The sequence below is a fragment of the Oryctolagus cuniculus genome, chromosome 4 (assembly GCF_051225735.1).
Source record: "Oryctolagus cuniculus isolate XC-2025 breed Fujian yellow rabbit chromosome 4, ASM5122573v1, whole genome shotgun sequence".
Lineage (NCBI taxonomy): Eukaryota > Metazoa > Chordata > Mammalia > Lagomorpha > Leporidae > Oryctolagus > Oryctolagus cuniculus.
In genome coordinates, this window is record NC_142870.1 from 11,276,086 (window position 1) to 11,295,216 (window position 19,131).

General features: G+C 41.9%; 1 protein-coding gene across 14 annotated transcripts in view; it reads right to left on the bottom strand.

The window, feature by feature from the left end:
• The window catches only part of ITSN1 (intersectin 1), a 225,997-nt gene that overhangs the window by 130,043 nt on the left and 76,823 nt on the right, over positions 1-19,131 (bottom strand). For 8 of the 14 annotated variants that reach the window (XR_016233033.1, XR_007914559.3, XR_011387720.2 and 5 more), the window contains exons 6-8: positions 10,413-10,592; positions 8,000-8,096; positions 5,027-5,127 (exon numbers count right to left, since the gene is read on the bottom strand). Coding sequence is in view for 10 of the 14 variants with exons in the window: in XM_051833603.3 (XP_051689563.1) it covers positions 5,027-5,127; positions 8,000-8,096; positions 10,413-10,592 (378 nt within the window). In the remaining 4 variants the exon portion in view is untranslated. The remainder of the gene's footprint in view (positions 1-5,026; positions 5,128-7,999; positions 8,097-10,412; positions 10,593-19,131) is intronic. The other 6 variants (XM_051833605.3, XM_051833604.3, XM_070071869.2 and 3 more) reach the window with 2 other exon arrangements.

Consider the following 19,131-nt stretch of genomic DNA (forward strand, 5'->3'; position numbering starts at 1 on the left):
TGCTATATAGTGCATCTTTGTGTGATTGGGTCACAATTTATTATCCAGCCTACCAGTGATGGGCCCGAGGCGGTTTTTCAGTTTGGAACTATTATGAACAGTGAATATTCTAAGTTTTGGTAAACATATGAGTATGTTCCTGATGGGTATGTGTGTGTGTACTATGAACGTCCTTATAGAAGTAATTCAGGGGGCCAACACCGTGGCTTAGAAGGTTAAGCCTCCGCCTGCAGTGCCAGCATCCAATATGGGCACCAGTTCAAGGCCTGGCTGCTCCACTTCTATTCAGATCCCTGCTGATGTGCCTGGGAAAGCAGCAGAAGACGGCCTGAGGGCTTGGGTCCCTGACACCAATGTGAGAGACCTAGAGGTTCTCCTGGCTGGTCTTGGCCATTGCGGCCCTTTGGAGAGTGAACCAGCAGATGGAAGATCTCTCTCTGTCGCTCCTTCTTTTTTGTATCTCTGCCTATCAAACAAATAAATAAATCTTTAAAAAACACTTAATTCCAGGATTCTACAGGTTCTGTGGTACGCTGGAATGAGGGAATTTCCTGGTTATTTACATTAGTCTGTAACACTGTAGACAGAATGCTGAGAACATTAAAGTAGAATTAGCAAAACTTCAATAAATGCTTCAATTTATATTTCCAGCAATTTTCTCCACTCCAGAACTAAAATTTCTTTTATATATGAAAGTTAACATCAAAAAGGTTAACAATAAATGTGGAGAAGTAGCTCTATACCTCAATATCAGGAGACCTGGGCATACTACTGACGCCCTAATGACATGTGGCATTAACAAAATGACTTTGACTCACTAAAATGAAGTTCCTTTATCTTTGAAATAAAGGAAATAATCTAGAATGGTGATTGACAAACTTTGGCCTGCAAGCCACACCTGGCCTGCTGTCTGCTTTTGCAAACACAGTTTTACTGAGATGTAGCCACGCCCATTTCATTTCAGCAGGCTCTCTGGCTGCCTCTGTGCTACCAGGGTCAAGTTGAGTAGTTGCAATGGAGAACTTGCAGCCTCTGAGCCTAAAATAGTTACAGACTTGTTAACAGTCTGCTGAAGCCTGCACTGGACCATTATAATGGTCTCTCCCAAATCACAAAACTGACTCGATATCCTAAAACAACAATGTGAAATCTTTAAAAAAATCAGCACCTTAGCAAACAGAATGGCATCAAATTGAGCATTAAGTGCACAAAACTCTCACACAGAAACCTATACACATAAAGGGATACCAGGTAGCACACTAGCTTATACGGAAATAGTGATAAACAAATTTCCATTTCAAACTCCAGTATGGGTACATATGCTTGGGTACAAAAATATGAAAGGAAAGAGACAATTACATGGAATTAATGCTTTATTTCAAACAATGACCATGGCTTTCTGATTATTAGATGAATAACCAAATAGCATATTCATTGTTTCAGAATAAAACAAAATAAAACTGCTTGTTAAGAAGAGGGGCTAGTGTTACTAAGATTATAAAGGTTCCCATACAACCTTACTTAAACAATGGGCCCTCTCTGTTTGTGTTAAGAGCATGCAATCACACACACCAAGTTATGGTGGAAGTGGGTGCCCACCTAACCAGGTTACATCAGTAATCACTGTGGTAAACAGCGCCCCACTAGACTAGCTTCACTTCCCAGCAAGAACTATCTCGCATCCTAAGACCAAACAGTCTCATTTCTTTTGCTGGGACCACACAGTGACATGCTTACACTCTTCCAGGTGTAGTCAAAATCTGATGGCATTAACAGAAAGTACATGAAACTAAAACACAATGATAATCAGGAATCTCTTTAAGTACTGAGAGTACATTAACAATGGACAAGTGCTACAAGCTAAAGCACAGGCCAGGTAGGCTGAAGGTCACGAGCAATTCCTGCAGCGCTAACGGTAATCCCATCCCACTCAAAAACGCAAGAGAATGCAAAGACAACCTAGATTCTAATGTATGTTAAAACAAAGCATCTGTAACTCCTGTACTAAAACTGGTATTCCTAACACTAGCACTGTAACACAAATCCACAGTTGAGAAATATTGTACCAGATTAAGAAATACAACCATGTGTGTTGTAAAAATCCCTTTTATTTCCTTTAAAACAAGACTCCACATAAAACAAAACCAAGAAGGAAGAACAGCGATTAAGAATAATTGAATCATCAGTTTCACTTGGGCCTCTTTACAACCTGGGTCGTTTTCTCCACGTTATTGATGTAGCTTTCATCCTTCGGAGCTTATATAATTACTTTCACAGTTTGATCAAGATTTTGACCTTTATATTTCAACCATCTCAATAGATCAGCTCTGTTTCCATCAATAGTCTAGTTTAGCCCACAGCACATTCTATGTTGATTCCTCATAAGTACAGAAAAAGAAAACCAATTCAATTTATTGATTCCCATTTTTTAATTTGCTGTAGTAAATTATTCTACTTGACATGACTATACAAAGGTCTGGTTTGAAAATAAAACTTGCACCTTAGATTTCTGCTAGAACAAAGGAGTAATAGGTCTGCAAAAAACAAGAGCAAATTCTGCTTTCTCTCCAGTATATTTCAAATTTTACTTTCTGCCTGAGATATTTAAGAGTTCTAAATGTTCAAGTGCTTGTTGGTTCATTATCTTTGAAATGTAATACTGCATTTCATTCACAAAATGCATATCCTACCAAAATGTCCTACATCAATGTTGTACTATTTTAATTTGTACTATTTTATTTGTACTATTTTAATTCACTCACCGCGTATACCAACAATGTTTTGAAGAGATACCTTTTGTAGTTTTGGTTTTGGACAGAGCACTGGTATTAAACTATGTAGGACAGGTGCTTTAAATACACCACTGAATAGTCTTTCACTGCCTCTAGAAGCTGGATGGGCCATACACCCGCTATATGAAAGTGACAGCCACGGCTTTGGCAGGAAGTGAATGTGACATATAGAGAATTTGTGTCTATTTATTATTTGCTCCCTGCAGATACAATTATGTGCTTATTTGAGATGACTGCTGAGATCTTTTATGGGAACAAGAGGAGATCAGAATCCTTTAAAGTCTCATCCAACCTGGACATTTTAAAACACGGGTGCATTTTTCTTTTGGAAGTAAAAACTGCAAACAGTCCCCTACCCCCAAAGGTAGTAAGAATCACTACTTAAAAGCGTTTTATGCTGTATACAAGGGGACTTCAAATGTTTATAGAAAATGCAATTAAAAGACAAGTTTGGACACTGGCATATGCAAAGCAGGTTAGAATGCTGCCTGTGACATCATCATCTTTTATGAGAGCACCACTTCACGTCCTGGCTGCTCCACTTCCAAACCAGTTCCCTGCCAAGGCAGCTGGGAAAGTAGTGCAAGACGCCCCAAGTGCTTGGGGCCCTGCCTCCTACGTGGGAGACCTAGATGGAATTCCAGACTCCTGATTTCGGCCTGGCCAGCCCTGGCAGTTGTGGTCATTTGGCAAGTGAACCAATGGGTGAAAGATCACTCTTTGTCACTCTTCCAAAAAATCAAATAAACATTCTTTTAACAAAGAAAGAAAAAAAGAAGAAAAGTTTATGTTTGCATTTTCCATGTACTTTTACATGCCCTTCCTTATACAACTGCTTATCCAACATATTCCCAGGAAAATTAGCTGTTTCTCCTTTCCTTTCATATTAGAGGGTAGTCACAGGTTTTTTTTCTCAGAATTTATATTTATATTAGAGATCTCTAATTTCCTTTATTAAAGTCATGCTTTTCTTTGCAACACTTGAATTAATTAATTTTAATTACTAAAACCTTCATGGGAAACATTTTGGATGGTATCATAAAATTCTTCCATTCTGATATAAATAACAAAATCACTTTATTTTTTAAAAATGCATTGTGAGGGGCCAATGCTGTGGTGTAGAAAATTAAGCCAACACCTATGGTACCAACATCCCATATGGACACCAGTTTGAGTCCCAGCTGCTCTGTTTTCAATCCAGCTCCCTGCTAATGTTCCGGGGAAAGCAGAGACCCAGAAGATCCTGGCTTTGGATCAGTCCAGCTCTGGCCATTGTGGCCATTTGGGAAGTGAACCAACGATGGAAGATAGTTCTCTCTCTCTCTCTCCCTCTCTGTATCTCTGCCTTTCAAATAAATAAATCTTTAAAAAAAAAAAAAAGTGCATTGTGATCATATAAGCAAACTCGGGACTATTACAGAGGAAAAAAGAAGATGTAAAGAGGTGATCCACACAAACATTGGCAGAGTCACGTTTCAAAGTCTGCAACTGATTATCATTCATCTTGCACACTGTCTCCAAGCCCTCCCCCCCCCCCCCCCCCGTGAGTATACAACTTCAAACCCATCTACAAAAGTGGTTTTCAGAACCTGATGCTAGTTTTTATTCTCAACAATGTTTCTTTTCTAGTGCCTTAAATTGTATAATGGCCTTCAGCAAGCGGGAGGACACCTAGTCTACCTTCCATTACCAACATGCAATGATGCAGGGCTGGCATCGTGGCTCACTAGGTTAATCCTCTGCCTGCAGCGCCGGCATCCCATGTGGATGTCAGTTCTAGTCCCAGCTGCTCCTCTTCCAGTCCAGCTCTCTGCTGTGGCTCGGGAGGGCAGTGGAGGATGGCCCAAATGTTTGGGCCCCTGCACCCACATGGGAGACCCGGAAGAAGCTCCTGGCTTCGGATCGGTGAAGTTCCGGCCATTGTGGCCATTTGGGGAGTGAATCAATGGAAGAAAGACCTTTCTCTCTGTCTCTCTCTCACTGTTTGTAACTCTACCTGTCAATAAACAAATAAAACTCAAAAAAAAAAAAAAAAAGGAAGCAATGAAGCAAAGGCCTAGGGCACAGGCGAACAGAGTAACTATCCACGGAGTTACCAACAGGTGAGAACACGCAGTCAGAGAGACATGGAAACCCCACCCAGAAATAAACACACGTGGATGTATCCTTGACCCAGTGCCTAGAAGCAATCTGCAAAGGTTGTATTTCCGGAATTCATGTTCCTGTGTAAGTACCTGTTAGGTGTCCACTCATAGTCTTGTCGTGACTGTTGAATAACTGCCGGTACTTCAGTCTGGACGACTGAGGCACGGCCCACTCTGCGGCGGGCGGCACACTGCGGAGAAGCAGAGAAAGCAGCTTAGCCTGGGGCACAGCGAGGACGGCAACCCGAGAACTTCCCAGGCGGCAGCTTCTAACCGAACACTTTACTCTTTGTCCACTCACCACTTCTGAATTTTCTGTAATGAGCATTTCCCATTTTTAACATTAAAAACATTTCTATCAAAACAGATAAGCTCACTATTTTCCCAGAATTCAGAGGTAACAGACTGTTTCAAGTTATATAGACAATGTAAGAAATTCACAGGTTCTACAAAAGTATGGACAGTCTTCTTGGAGCTGAGATGACAAAACATATGCTTAGGTTTCTCCAACCTTCTGGGACATTTCTATCTTGGAGAAAAAGCAGTGCTGAAGGGCAGGCATTTGCCCTAGCGGTTAGGACTCCTGCAATCCATGCTGGAGTGCCTGCTGCGTTCCAGTCCTGGCTCTGCTCCCAATTCCAGCTTCCTGACACTGTGCACCAGGGAGACAACAGGTGCTGGCTCAAAGTAGCTGGGTCCCGGCACACCCATGTGGGAGGCTGGACTGAGGTCTGGCTCCCTACGTCGTTCTCTGGCCTGAGGCCATTGCATGCATTTGGGGAAGGAACCAAGAATGAGCCACAGGATGAGTGTTCTCTTGTCTCTGCCTCTCAAATAAAAAAAGAGTGAAAATTTGGTTTTAAAAAGCAACACTGACATAAAAATAAAAACTGCTCCAAAAAGTTGAACTTTCTATATACCAACATACAGGACCTATTTCCTAGTTAAGTAAAATCAATTCATTTTGGGAAGTTTAAATTCCCACCCAAGGAGGGGTTTCCCAGGGAGAGAACACAACAACACCTCCAGGGCCGCAGTGAGCCAGCAGAGCAGTAACAGATGGGGCAGTGCTTTCTCGAGTCCACCATGGTCCTCTCCTCCCCCAGGGGCCATGGTCCTAACTGAGGAATCCTGCCCAATCCACCAGCGCTCAGTCTAGGTCTACACTTAATCTTAGCCAAAAGGCCAAGAAGCGATTCAGTCTAGGTCTAGACACCCTTGGCTGCTAGCTCCTCAGTGGCCCAGGCTCATTAAAGTCCAATGTCGGAACACAGTGATCTAAAAACAATAGCTGAGTTGACAGTCACAACGGAACTTCACTTCCAGGAAAGATTACAACTAATGCCTCATTTGTAATTTCATTTCAAAGCACAAAAAAACCACAATTTTCATCAGTCATGAAACAGTTTAAGCATCATTTATATATCTTTCCTATGCATTTATACTTACTATACACAGTTCATCAAGCATAGAAAATAGCCCCCAAAGCCCTGAAAAGTAACTACATAAATTCAGTTTTTATGGATTTTCAGTTTTATGGATTTCTCAATAAAAAACACTTACCATGCTCTATTCTGCTGTGAGTATTTCTGTGACAATTCTCTCATCTTAAACTAAGGACTTCCTCGCTGATCCAATGTCTGCCTAGTTGTCAAGAAGCTTACTATCTTGCTCCTGCACCCCAGGAATGCAGGGCGTTATTCACAGAAGTTGTCCCAGATTACACTTATCAAGTCATGGTTTCCTGCCAAATCCTGAGAATTTACAAAGACTGAAGACACATTCAACTGCTGCCCGTAAGTTAGATGAAACATTGCAAACTTTTGCTAGAAATTTAAATTATGGAAAAGATGACAACTAGCATAAAAAAATGGTCTTATAGCATTAGTGTTTGCCAATATTGTTTATTCATTCCAATGACACAAATCAATTTTAAGGCAGATTTCAAAATCCTTTCTGGAAAATCAGAGAAAACAAAAAATTCAACATGAGATAGGAGAAAGAATAAAAAAAAAAAAAAAAAAGGAACTCTGTCAGTTGATATGAGTTTAAACCTCAGACCTGCCCGGTACTGAACTGTGAACTATCGGTGAGGGATGTAACTTCTCTGGATTTGCATCCTCCTTCACAATCCTGAGACAGCAGCTGTTGTACTGACAGTTGTGGAGCTGAACAGGAACAATGAAGTTCCAGGCAAAGTAGATATTTAATACGTGTTGGAGCATGTGAAGAATAAAAAGTTAAATGAAACACCTGTGTGCTACAATTAACCGAAGGATTTTAGAGAAATCACGCACAGTTAAGTTAATGCATTATATTCAACAAGTTCGTCTCTGAAGTGGGAGGGGTTGATTCACTTAAGATCCTACTGAGGACTGACAGAAGAAGAGCGGAATCATCTTCATGTACAACCTTTTCACTCTAAAAATCTGAAACTACTTACAGAGAGACTTAATTTTTCATTCTAGTTAACAATATGCAATGAAAAAAAAAAAAAAACAGGAGTAAAGAAGAAAATGTAAGCAGTTAGGTGATGTGAGCTTTCCCCAAATCAAGCCACATATTTGATCAACGCGAATTATCCAGCAGTCTGAATGATTCATTTCATAAAAATTGGTCTTTAATAGATTTTACTAATAACTCACACTCTGTAAGATCAGTGTTGACCAAATTAAAAATAAGATCAATGTGGCTCTGATCATTATATAAACAGCTTTATAAATAGGCTTTAAAAGAATTAACATAAGACAATTCATCTGATTTTTTCCCCTACCTGGAATTCTACTTTACTATTTTTAAACATTTTATTACTCCCTATTTGTCATCTTCTTTAAAAACCACACACAAAGCCTTTAAAGAAATGTCATGTCCTTGATTTATGTCATCTGCTACAAATATGATGAAACCTAGTGATATCATTCAGAATCAAAAAAATTATTTTTAGGCGTCCACAAAATTAAAGAAGACAACAAATAAAGAATGAAACTAATTCATTTCCAAATTTATTAGTTGATCAAATAGTAGCTTTAACTAAATTTCTCATCTGAAAATGAGCAAGCTTACCTGGCCACATCAAATGATTGTGCCTTCTGTAACTTCGTGTTTAATTGGGATCCTGGACCAGATCTACTAAATGAAGAACTCTTTGGCAACGTGGCTGCTGTAAAAATAAATATTGAATAATTTTAATACTACAAAGATAAGAAATTTCCTCCTATTGACAAAAACTAAACACAAAGACATCAAATCTGGGGCAGAAATATGTCCTCTCTCACTATCCTGGATTTAAAGTTTTTCTGCCCTTACCCCCTGTCCTCTTCCCAAAAACACTTCCAAATTTGCTTGTCCTACTGAAAATCACATTTCTAGTAGTGAATCTGGGAAATCCACAAATTGTTACTGTTCATTGAGAATTCAGTGTCATGCTTTGCAGGATCTTCTGCAATAGCTAAGGCAGAAACAACTTAAATACATGAGACAGCATTCCCTTAAGTATGCTCAGAGAAGGGAGGATTAGTCCCAGGTTAAGAGCCAAGAAGCCACGGACTGCAGATAACATGTGATGCCAGGGAGGGTCGGCTTTTGTGTTGGATTCTATTCTGGCTGGTTAGTTGTGGGTAAGGAAAAAACCACCATGACCTTTAGCCGCATTCCTCGCACCCTTACTAACCACATCTGCAATTCCCCACCACATTGAGTGGGACTCAGAGAGCACGGACTGACACCGCGGGAAGAACTGGGAGCGCTTTCTCAGCTACCAACACACTTGCACTTGGCCCATGTCAAGCACGCACCACACGTGACAAGAAAACAGGAAGAAAACAGGATGACTTAGATTCTTTGACTGTAACTTAGAGACAAATCCCAACATACATAACAAATAAAAGCGAGGGGCCGGCGCTGTGCCACAGTGGGTTAAAGCCCTGGCCTGAAGTGCCAGCATCCCATATGGGCATCGGTTCTAGTCCCCGATGCTCCTCTTCTGATGCAGCTCTCTGCTGTGGCCTGGGAAAGCAGTAAAAGATGGCCCAAGTCTTTGGGCCTCTGCACCCACGTGGGAGACCAGGAAGAAGCTCCTGGCTCCTGGCTTTGGATTGGCACAACTCTGGCCAACGTGCTCATCTCGGGAGTAAACCAGCGGATGGAAGACCTCTCTTTCTCTCTCTCTGTCTCTGCCTCTCTCTGTAACTGTCTTTCAAATACATTTTTAAAAAATCTCTAAAAAAAAGCAAAACAAAACAAAACAAAAAAACAAAGGTGACCACAGGCAGAGAAATGTGTCAAATATAATGCTAAAACTATGCCTGCATCACTTGAATTCATTCAACTGCATTAGAAGTGCTTTTAAAAAAAAAGACAAGAATATGTTTTATAATGACATGAATTCATTAGAGTTATTAGGCTTTTTAAATCCTTTATATGAAGACTATCTACGTTTACAGTTTATGCTTATGCTTTCTTTTTTTAAAGATTTTATTTATTTATTTTACAGGTAGAGTTACAGACAGTGAGAGAAACAGAGAGAAAGGTCCTTCTTCCATTGGTTCACTCCCCAAATGACTGCAACGGCCTGAGGTGTGCCGATCCGAACCCAGGAGCTAGGTGCTTCTTCCTGGTCTCCCACGCGAGTGCAGGGGCTCAAGCACTTGGGCCATCTTCTGCTATCCCAGGCCATAGCAGAGAGCTGGACTGGAAGAGGAGCAGCCAGGACTAGAACCAGCACCCATAGGGGATGCTGGCGCCACTGGTGGAGGATTAACCCAGTGTGCCATGGGCGCCGGCCCCAGTTTATGCTTTCTTTTAACTAAAAAAAAAAAATCTTGACTAAAAGTCTCAAATGAAATTAACCCATCAACTGTTAAACGCGTCCCATCAATTAAGCTGCATGTAATACAATACATTCTGTCTGATTCATTCCATCTCCTCAAAAAAAATCTGCAGTGCTCATTTTCTCCCAGACACATAGCTCTACTCCTATGGACATGGCTTGGTTGTTAGCAACTCATAGCAGCCTGGGAAAGCAGCAGCGGATGGCCAAAGTGCACCTGAAGGAGGCCCTAACTACTTCTGGCTTTGGCCTGGCTCAGCCCTGGCCATTGCAGCCATTTGGGGAATGAACCAGCGCATGAAAGATCTATCTCTGTGATTCTGCGTTTCAAATACATATCTTTAAAAAAAAGAAAAAGAAAATGAAAAGAAAGGAAGGAAGGAAATGATACTGTTGGAATTCGCAAGTTCAGCTTTGTCCACGGTGGTACCCAGAGATCTATAATTCCATTTTTTTCTCTCTCTCTACCTTAGCTACTACGTTAGATAAACTGAGAGGAAAGTGAGAAACTAAATGCAACAAAAATATTTTTCCATTTGAATAAAATATCATTTCAATAGAATCAGAAAGTGAAAAGATTTCTAATGGGACCAAACAGCAAAACATAAGTTGTGAAACTTCAGTCCACGGTTTCAGCAGGTCACATACCAGGATGGGTAAATGCAGGCAGAGGTTGTATCACAGGGGGAGCCCCATTGGCCAGGGGAGGCACTGCTGCTGTAGGAACAGAAGATACCAGAGGTGGAGACATTCCAACAACTGGAATGGATCCCATTGGCACTGGAGCAACAGCTGTAAGTGGTGGCATGCTAGCAATACCTCCTATACCTATAAAGAAAAAAAAAAAAACTACAAAATTCATACTTGATCACATTTCTACATTCAATCATCATTAGCCAGTATTGCTTCCTGGCAGTTTATAGTCTCATTTAAAACATAGTTCCAAATTAACTTGGAAAAATATAAAAAATTATGTTGGGGGTTAAAGTCCTGGCCGGCAGTACCAGTAACCCATATGAGTGCCAGTTCGAGTCCCACCTGCTACAATTCTGATCTAGCTCCCTGCCAATGTACCTGGGAAAGCAGCAGAAGATGGTTCAAGTCTTGAACCTCTGCACCCATGTAGGAGACCTGGAAGAAGCTCCTGGCTCCTGGCTTCAGATTGGCCCAGCTCTGGCCACTGCGGCTATTTGGGGAGTGACCCAGCAGATGGAAGACCTCTCTCTCTACCTCTTGCCTCTCCATAACTCTGCCTGTCAAATAATTAAATAAATCTTAAAAAAAAAAAAAAAAAAAAAAAAGAGAGAGAGAGAGAGAGAGAGAAAATCCTAACTGGTCATCATGGCAAGATGCCTGATAATAATTTAACTTGCCTAACAAACTACACTTTGATTAAAAAGAATTATGAAACCCACGTATATGAAAAGCTCCTCAAAAAATTCTTAGAAGATGTATATTATGAAAAAACTATGAATTTCAGAATTATGGCAACAAAATAAAATTTTAATTCCATTTTTTGAAGTACCTTGTGCTATAATTCTTGGGGTTACCAAATATTTGATGGGGAGGATTTATCTTTTTTCAAAGGTATTCTAACCAATAAATGAAGAAATGATAAATGTTTACTTTCTTTTTATTTTTCTGTCCCAACTGTAATGTCTTCCTTTGTGTTGAGTACATATATTTTAGCATATCATTCAAATTCCAGTGAGGTTGTTTATGTTTTTACCTTTATAAAAGTAATTTTCTGAGTAAGTGATTCTAGGGATTAAAATCTGCAAGTGAATCATCATAAGTTCCTTCTAATTTGGGAACAATACAGAAACTTCACACAGACCTTTCAATTCATTTTCTCTTCCTCTGGGCTATTATTATAATACTTGTGGATTACATCAGTCATAAAATAATAGTGTTAAGAATTATTTATGCAATATTATATCTTTAAAGAAGAGATAGGATGAGAAAAATAGATTTGCAGGGTCTTTTAAACTAACCTACATATTTATCATTTTGGATGCACTTTGTGTTTTTTTTCAATGTGTTCAAGTTACGATCTCTTATTTCCTTTCATCTTAAAAACTTCTCTACTATTCCTTTCAATATGTGCCTGTCAATAAAGAGTTTTCTCAGTCTTTGAGAACGCCACTATTCCACCAGTTTTAAAGGACAGTTTGGCTGGATTTAGAATACTGCTGGACTTCTTTCTTTCAATACCTGGAATATTCCACTGCTTTCTGGCCTCCATTGTTTCAGATGACAAGTCTGCAGTTAAGTTTATGTTTAGCCATAAATAAGCTGTTTCCCTCATGTGTTTTTAAGATTTTATCTTTCTGGGCAGTCACTGTGGCATGGGAAAGCTGCTGCCTGCAATGTGGCATCCTATATGGGTGCTTGTTTGTGTCTGGGCTGCTCCATTTCCAATCCCCAACTCTCTGCTGATGCCTTGGGAAAAACAGCGAAAGATGGCCCAAGTGCTTGGGCCCCTGATACCCACAGGGGAGATGTAGAAGCAGCTCCTGGCTCCTAGCTACAGCCTGGCCCAGTTTCAGCCATTGCAGTCATCTAGGGAATGAATCTGTGGATGGAGGATCTCTCTCTGTGTGTCTCTCCCTCTCTCTGTAACCTCTGACTGTGACTTTCAAAGAAAATACATGAATCTTTAAAAAGAATAAAAAAGATCTTATCATTCTGTTTGGCTCTCATAGTTTGATATATCCACGTATCTATTCTCAGATGCTGTGTAGATTAATGTTTTAACCAAATTTGGGAAGTGTTTAGTAGCCTTAATTACATTTTTTCTGTCCATATTTTTCTTTTCCCAGTTCTAAGAGTCTATCACACAAATACTGATGTTTGATCTTCTCTCAAATCCCTGATACTTTTTTTACTTTTTCAATCTTGTTGTTCTGTGTGTGTGTGTGTGTTTTTTTTTAAAGATTCACATTTTTATTTGAAAGTCATAGTTACAGGGAGAGAATCGGAGACAAAGACAGAGAAAGAGATCTTCCATCTGCTGGTTCACTCCCCAGATAGTTGCCAGTGGCCAGGGCTGGGCTGATCCGAAGCCAGGAGCCAGGAGCTTTATCTGGGTCTCCTATGTGGGTAGCAGGGGCCCAAGGATTTGGATCATCTCCCACTGCTTTCCAGGCACATTAACAGGGAACATGATTGGAAGCAGAGCAGCCAGGACACAAACTAACACCCATCAAGGATGCCGGCATTGTAGGTAGCGGCTTTATTGGCTACACCAACACTGGCCCTGTTCGGTGCTCTCTGGACTGAACAATTTCCACTGGTTCACCTCCAAGTTCACTGAGTCTCTTTTGCTCTACATTTTTCAATTCCGTTATACTACTTTTTGACTCTAGAACTTCTATTTTCTTCTTTTTTGTAATTTCTGGGTTTTCTGGAGAATCTCTTTGTTGAATGATTGTTGTCATGTTTTCCAAATCAATATATATAAAGCTTTTGTCTGCCAAATAAATCCAAAAGCTAGATTAAAGAGCTTCCATGGACTGCTTTTTTTCTTGAGTGTGCAGTATTATTTTTCCTGTTTTCCTTTAGGTATCTCCTCTATAGTTAGAAACAGACATTTTAGATAATACACTATAGCTACTCTGGTTCTTATCCTGCTGCTACCCCCACTCCCTGAAAGGATCTTGTTTCTGTCTTTGGAAGCCTGCCTGAGCTAAATCTGAAAACAATCCACCTTTCCAATGGTCTGTGGCACCTGATGTCTCTGTTCAGGTGGTTTGTAAAAATTCACGTTTTTATGTTTAAAACTAGCTTCCTACGGGTCTTTTATCTGCAGACAACGGTTGCATAGAAGTTGTGTTCAAACACCTCCTGTCGGGAAGGCTTTCCTCGTCTGTCATCAATCTGTCAGCACAAAAAACAAAGTCCAGCCCAGTTAAAGGTCTGCCACAGCTTTCAGACTTCACAGGACATTTTCACATATCTTCTACACATGCACATAGCTTTAGGGTTGGTAAAGTGTTTGCAGCAGGTCTCTGCAGCCCGAGTACACGGCCTCAGTCATGAATATACTCGCCCCAGTCATGACCGTGTCAAGCTAAAGGAGCCACTGGATTTATCTGCCACTGGCTGTGAAAATCATCACTTCCTTTAACAAAAGCTGCTGTGAACAGGTGCTCACCTCCAAAGCAATTAACTACCAATATCAAGGCTGCGGTTCCCCACAACCTGCTCCAACTGTGGCAGATCCTCCATGTTCACCATGCTGAGGGGCAGGGAGAAGGAACCAGCCTAGGAGAGAATGCCAGACTTTGGTTCCCACTGCTCACGCCGGAATCCTAGAGGGGCAGGGAGAAGGAACCAGCCTAGGAGAGAATGCCAGACTTTGGTTCCCACTGCTCACACTGGAATCCTAGAGGGGCAGGGAGACAGGAACCAGCCTAGGAGAGAATGCCAGACTTTGGTTCCCACTGCTCACGCCGGAATCCTAGAGGGGCAGGGAGAAGGAACCAGCCTAGGAGAGAATGCCAGACTTTGGTTCCCACTGCTCACGCCGGAATCCTAGAGGGGCAGGGAGACAGGAACCAGCCTAGGAGAGAATGCCAGACTTTGGTTCCCACTGCTCACGCCGGAACCCTAGAGGCTCTTCAAGCATAAATGGCTCTCAGGTAGTTAGATGCACGTGGTTGATTTTCAGAGCACTGAAATGGTTGTTTTGTCAATTTTGTCCAGTCTAATTACCCTTGACGGAAGATTTGCTGATTTAATTCAGTCATGATAAAAAAAAAAAAAAATCCAACGCTCAAGTGCCTTTTAGATTTCATTGACTCTGAGGCCCTGTGACTCTCTTCCTTGTAGTTCATCTGTTGAAAGATGCAGGACATGCGCCGGCGCCGCGGCTCACTAGGCTAATCCTCCGCCTAGCGGCGCCGGCACACCGGGTTCTAGTCCCGGTCGGGGTGCCGGATTCTGTCCCGGTTGTCCCTCTTCCAGGCCAGCCCTCTGCTGTGGCCCGGGAGTGCAGTGGAGGATGGCCCAGGTGCTTGGGCCCTGCACCCCATGGGAGACCAGGAAAAGCACCTGGCTCCTGGCTCCTGCCATCGGATCGGTGCGGTGCGCCGGCCGCAGCGCGCCAGCCGCGGCGGCCATTGGAGGGTGAACCAACGGCAAAAGGAAGACCTTTCTCTCTGTCTCTCTCTCTCACTGTCCACTCTGCCTGTCCAAAAAAAAAAAAAAAAAAAAAAAAAAAAAGATGCAGGACATGTGAAATCTATAGGGTTTTGCAGTCCGGATCGTACTGATCACTTTCTCACAGTACAGTTCAAAGTTTTCCTTGATTCTCTGCATTTTCTGCAAAAGGGAGTCAGATCCAATGACTAGATTAGACCCAAGTTAGACCTATTTGTCAAGACTACAGGAAGTACATAATATGTAGCTGTCTTTTCATGATCTTGGCAATCACTAATGATCAATACCTATTTTTATTGATTCATAAGGAATTGTAAAATAGTGATGTCACAATCCTATCTTGTCTTAAGCATTTATGCACTGGGAAATGTACAAAGAGGTACTTCTTTCTTTATTTGAAAGTCAGAGTTACACAGAGAGAGAAGGAGAGACAGAGAGGTCTTCCATCTGCTGGTTCACTCCCAAATTGGCCACAATGGCCAGAGCTGAGCTGATCTGAAGCCAGAAGCCAGGTCTCCCGCATGGGTGCATGGGGCCCAAGAACTTGGGCCATCTTCTACTATTCTCCCAGGCCATAGCTGAGAGCTGGATCAGAAGTGGAGCAGCTGGGATTTGAACCAGTGCCCATATGGGTTTCTGGCACAGCAGGAGGTAGCTTTACTCACTACACCACAGCGCTGGCCTCAAAAGGTACTTCTAATAAGGATAAAGAGATACTGTGGTGGAGCAGGTAAAGCCGCTTCCTACAATGCTGGCATCCCATATGCGTGCCAGTTCAAGTCCTGACTGCCCCACTTCTGATCCAGCTCTCTGCTATGGCCTGGGAAAGCACTAGAAGATGGCCCAAGTCCTTGGGCCCCTGCACCCACATTGGAGACCCAGAAGAAGCTCCTGACTCCTGGCTTTGAATCAGCAAGACTCCAGCTATTGCGGCCATTTGGGGAATGAACCAGCAGATGGAATACCCCTCTCTCTCTCTCTCTGCCTCTGCCCTTCAAATAAGTAAATAAATCTTTTTTTGTTTTTAAAAGAAGAGGTACTTCTAATAAGAATACATTAGTTGGTTATTCAGTTATACAGTTCATAATACAGGAAAAGCATGATAAATGCTTGATTCATCCCCTTTTCCTGTTTGCAAGATAATGAATTGAATTACCTATGATTCTACTAAAATGAATTTTTCTTTTTAAGTATGTCATTATTCACAGGCTTAAATATATTTACGGAATTCTAATCATAGCACTTATTAATCATAATTAAAGTTTAATTTATCTTTGGCCAATATGAGCCTACTCGGTTGGCCTGTGACAACCTCGCTGACTAATATTACAAGGTGAACCATTCCAAGTACATCACATACATTTCATATTCAAGACCTAGAATCTGCTACTTTTCCAAGAAACACTGGTTTTGCTGAGAAATTGTATTTCAAGTCCAGAATATGGGCACCATGGAAGCTCACTGCTACTGAAGCTGCTCAGTTTCCAGGCCTTTCCAGTGGACAGAACCAGGAAATGGATGAACAGATGATAAATGAGGAGCTTATTCTCTCCTCCGCCAGAAGCACTCATGTCAATGCTCCCCAAGTCCTTACAAATTGTTAAGTTTGTCAACACTCTTTCCACTTGCAAATCAATTTTTCTAGACACAAAATCCTTGGCTCATGCTTTCTGTGAGAATCCTAAGTATGTTACTTCATTTTGTTTTTGCATAAAGCACCACCAGGAGACCAAAAAAAAAAAAAAAAAAATCTGAGGCTAAGTAATTTTCTTTGCCTTTTAAGTCATGTGCTTTCTTTTTCCTACATGCTCCAGTAAGTTCTTTTTTACCGGACTAAGGCTTAGTGTTGGTCTTTCCAGGGCAATATTCTCTGGCACACTATATACTCTCTCTCTCTTTTTAAAGATTTGTTTTATTTATTTGAATGAGAGAGTTACAGAGAGAGGTAGAGACAGACAGAGAGAGGTCTTCCCTCTGCTGGTTTACTCCCCAGATGGCTGCATTGGCCGGAGCCACGCAGATCCGAAGCCAGGAGGCAGGAGTTTCTTCCGGGTCTCCCATGTGGGCATAGGGGCCCAAGGACTTGGGCCATCTTCTACTGCTTTCCCAAGCCATAGCAGAGAGCTAGATTGTTAGAGCAGCTGCTGGGACTAGAACTGGCACCCATATGGGACGCAGGCGCTTCAGGCCAGGGCTTTAACCCGCTGCCCCACAGCGCTGGCCCCACTATATATTCTCTTTCAATCATAGCTTCAGGTCTTTCATGTTGACAAACGTCTTGAATTCATTTTTATCATTTCTTCTATTCCCTTGATTTGGCTTTCATCTTCAAGGACTCCTACTAACGATATGTTCAACCTTCTTTGCTTTTGGCATTTGTCAGTTTATCAAGACCTTTGTGGATTTATTTTTCTACTGGTGTTTAATTTTTTAAATTTCCATTTTGTCTTTCATTTCTCTTCAGACAGTATCTCTTTTTTAAAAAAACACATTTATTTATTGAAAGCCAGTTACAGAGAAGGAGAGGCAGAGAGGGAGAGAGGGGGGGAGAAAGGGGGAGGGGGGGGGGAGAGAAAGTTAGATAGATGGATCTTCCATCTGCTGATTCATTTCCCAGATGGCTGCAACAGAGCCAGAAGCTTCATCCAGGTTCCCCAGGTGGATGGCAGAAGTCCAAGCACCACTGCTTTTCCCAGGCCATTAGCAGGGAACTGGATGAGAAGTGGAGCAGCTGGGACAAGCAACTGGCGCCCATACGGGATGCAGAACTGCAGGCACAGCTTTACCGGGTACGCCACGATGCTGCTCCCAGACACCACCTCTTCGATTGCTTCTGGTTGAGTCTTTCATCTCTAAAATGATTTTTTAAAAGTTTGTATTCTTTCCTGAGTTCCTTATTTCTGACATTTAAAATGTTTGATTTATGCTGATCTTTCAAGCTTTGCACCATTTTCATAATATCTTTCGGCTTATTTTGAAACAGTGAGTGAGCGGCATGCTTTAATTGTCCATAAGGGTGTTATTTGTGTGTTCTTTTTTCTAATAATAACTATGTGTGGGATTTGACCTTGCTGGATACTTTCTCTTGATTATTTTTATGTGAGCCTGACTTCCTGGGATTTCCGGTCTTCGCCCTCCACCCGCCCTGTGTCTGGACTTTCTCTCGCCTTTGTCTCTGTGTTCCTGTGCCGCTCAACTTCGATTCCACTCCCAGTCGTTCTCCGTGTTGGTGCAGTTACAGAGTTCATGGGCTGCGCGTCTTCTGCACTTTCAGGTCCTGTCTGGCTGGGCCCCTTTTGCTCACAGGGCGCTGCAGAGAGCAGAACCTCGCCCCGTTTTAGTTGCTGCTGTCAGCTAACTGCTTGAACATCCCAGTGAATGCCTGCCAGTTACTTTTGGGTTCTCCTGTTCTCAAGTACATCAGACACCAGTTTCTTCCTTCTTCTACCTGCACTCTTAAGAGATTTACACACTTCTGTTCTGTTTGCACTTCTTTTTACTGAGGACATATATTACTTTTATATATAGTTTTTAAAACCTTTTTTTTTTTTATTTGAAAGGCAGAGTTAGATGGTGATAGTGATAGTGATAGTGAGAGATAGTGAGAGAGAGAGAGAGAGAGAGAGAGAAAGGTCTTCCTTCCGTTGGTTCATTCCCCAAATGGCTGCTACAGCTGGCGCGCTGCGCCGATCTGAAGCCAGGAGCCAGGTGCTTCCTCCTGGTCTCCCATGCGGGTGCAGGGGCCCAAGCACCTGGGCCATCCTCTACTGCCTTCCCGGGCCACAGCACCACAGCAGAGAGCTGGACAGGAAGAGGAGCAACCGGGACTAGAACCCGGCGCCCATATGGGATGTCAGCACAGCAGGCGGAGGATTAACCAAGTAAGCCACGGCACCGGCCCCTGAAACAGTATTGTTACACAGAATGGCTGTCCGTGAATAGTAGGAATAATAGTAGTTTTCACTTCTTCAAATCTTTTTGCATGATAAATTTATGACTGATATCTACCATATAATGAAATAAAAAAAGGACTTCATTTTGAAAACAGAAACAATGTTTAAAGATCCTGAAAATCTAATAAAGAAGAAAAATTCTAATCTGGGTTTCACTAGGTAGAAATGCATTAATTACAGTCATCTAAACGACTAGGTCGGGGCAGCACTTGACCTAGCAGTTAAGACACAGGTCAGAATGCCCGCATCCC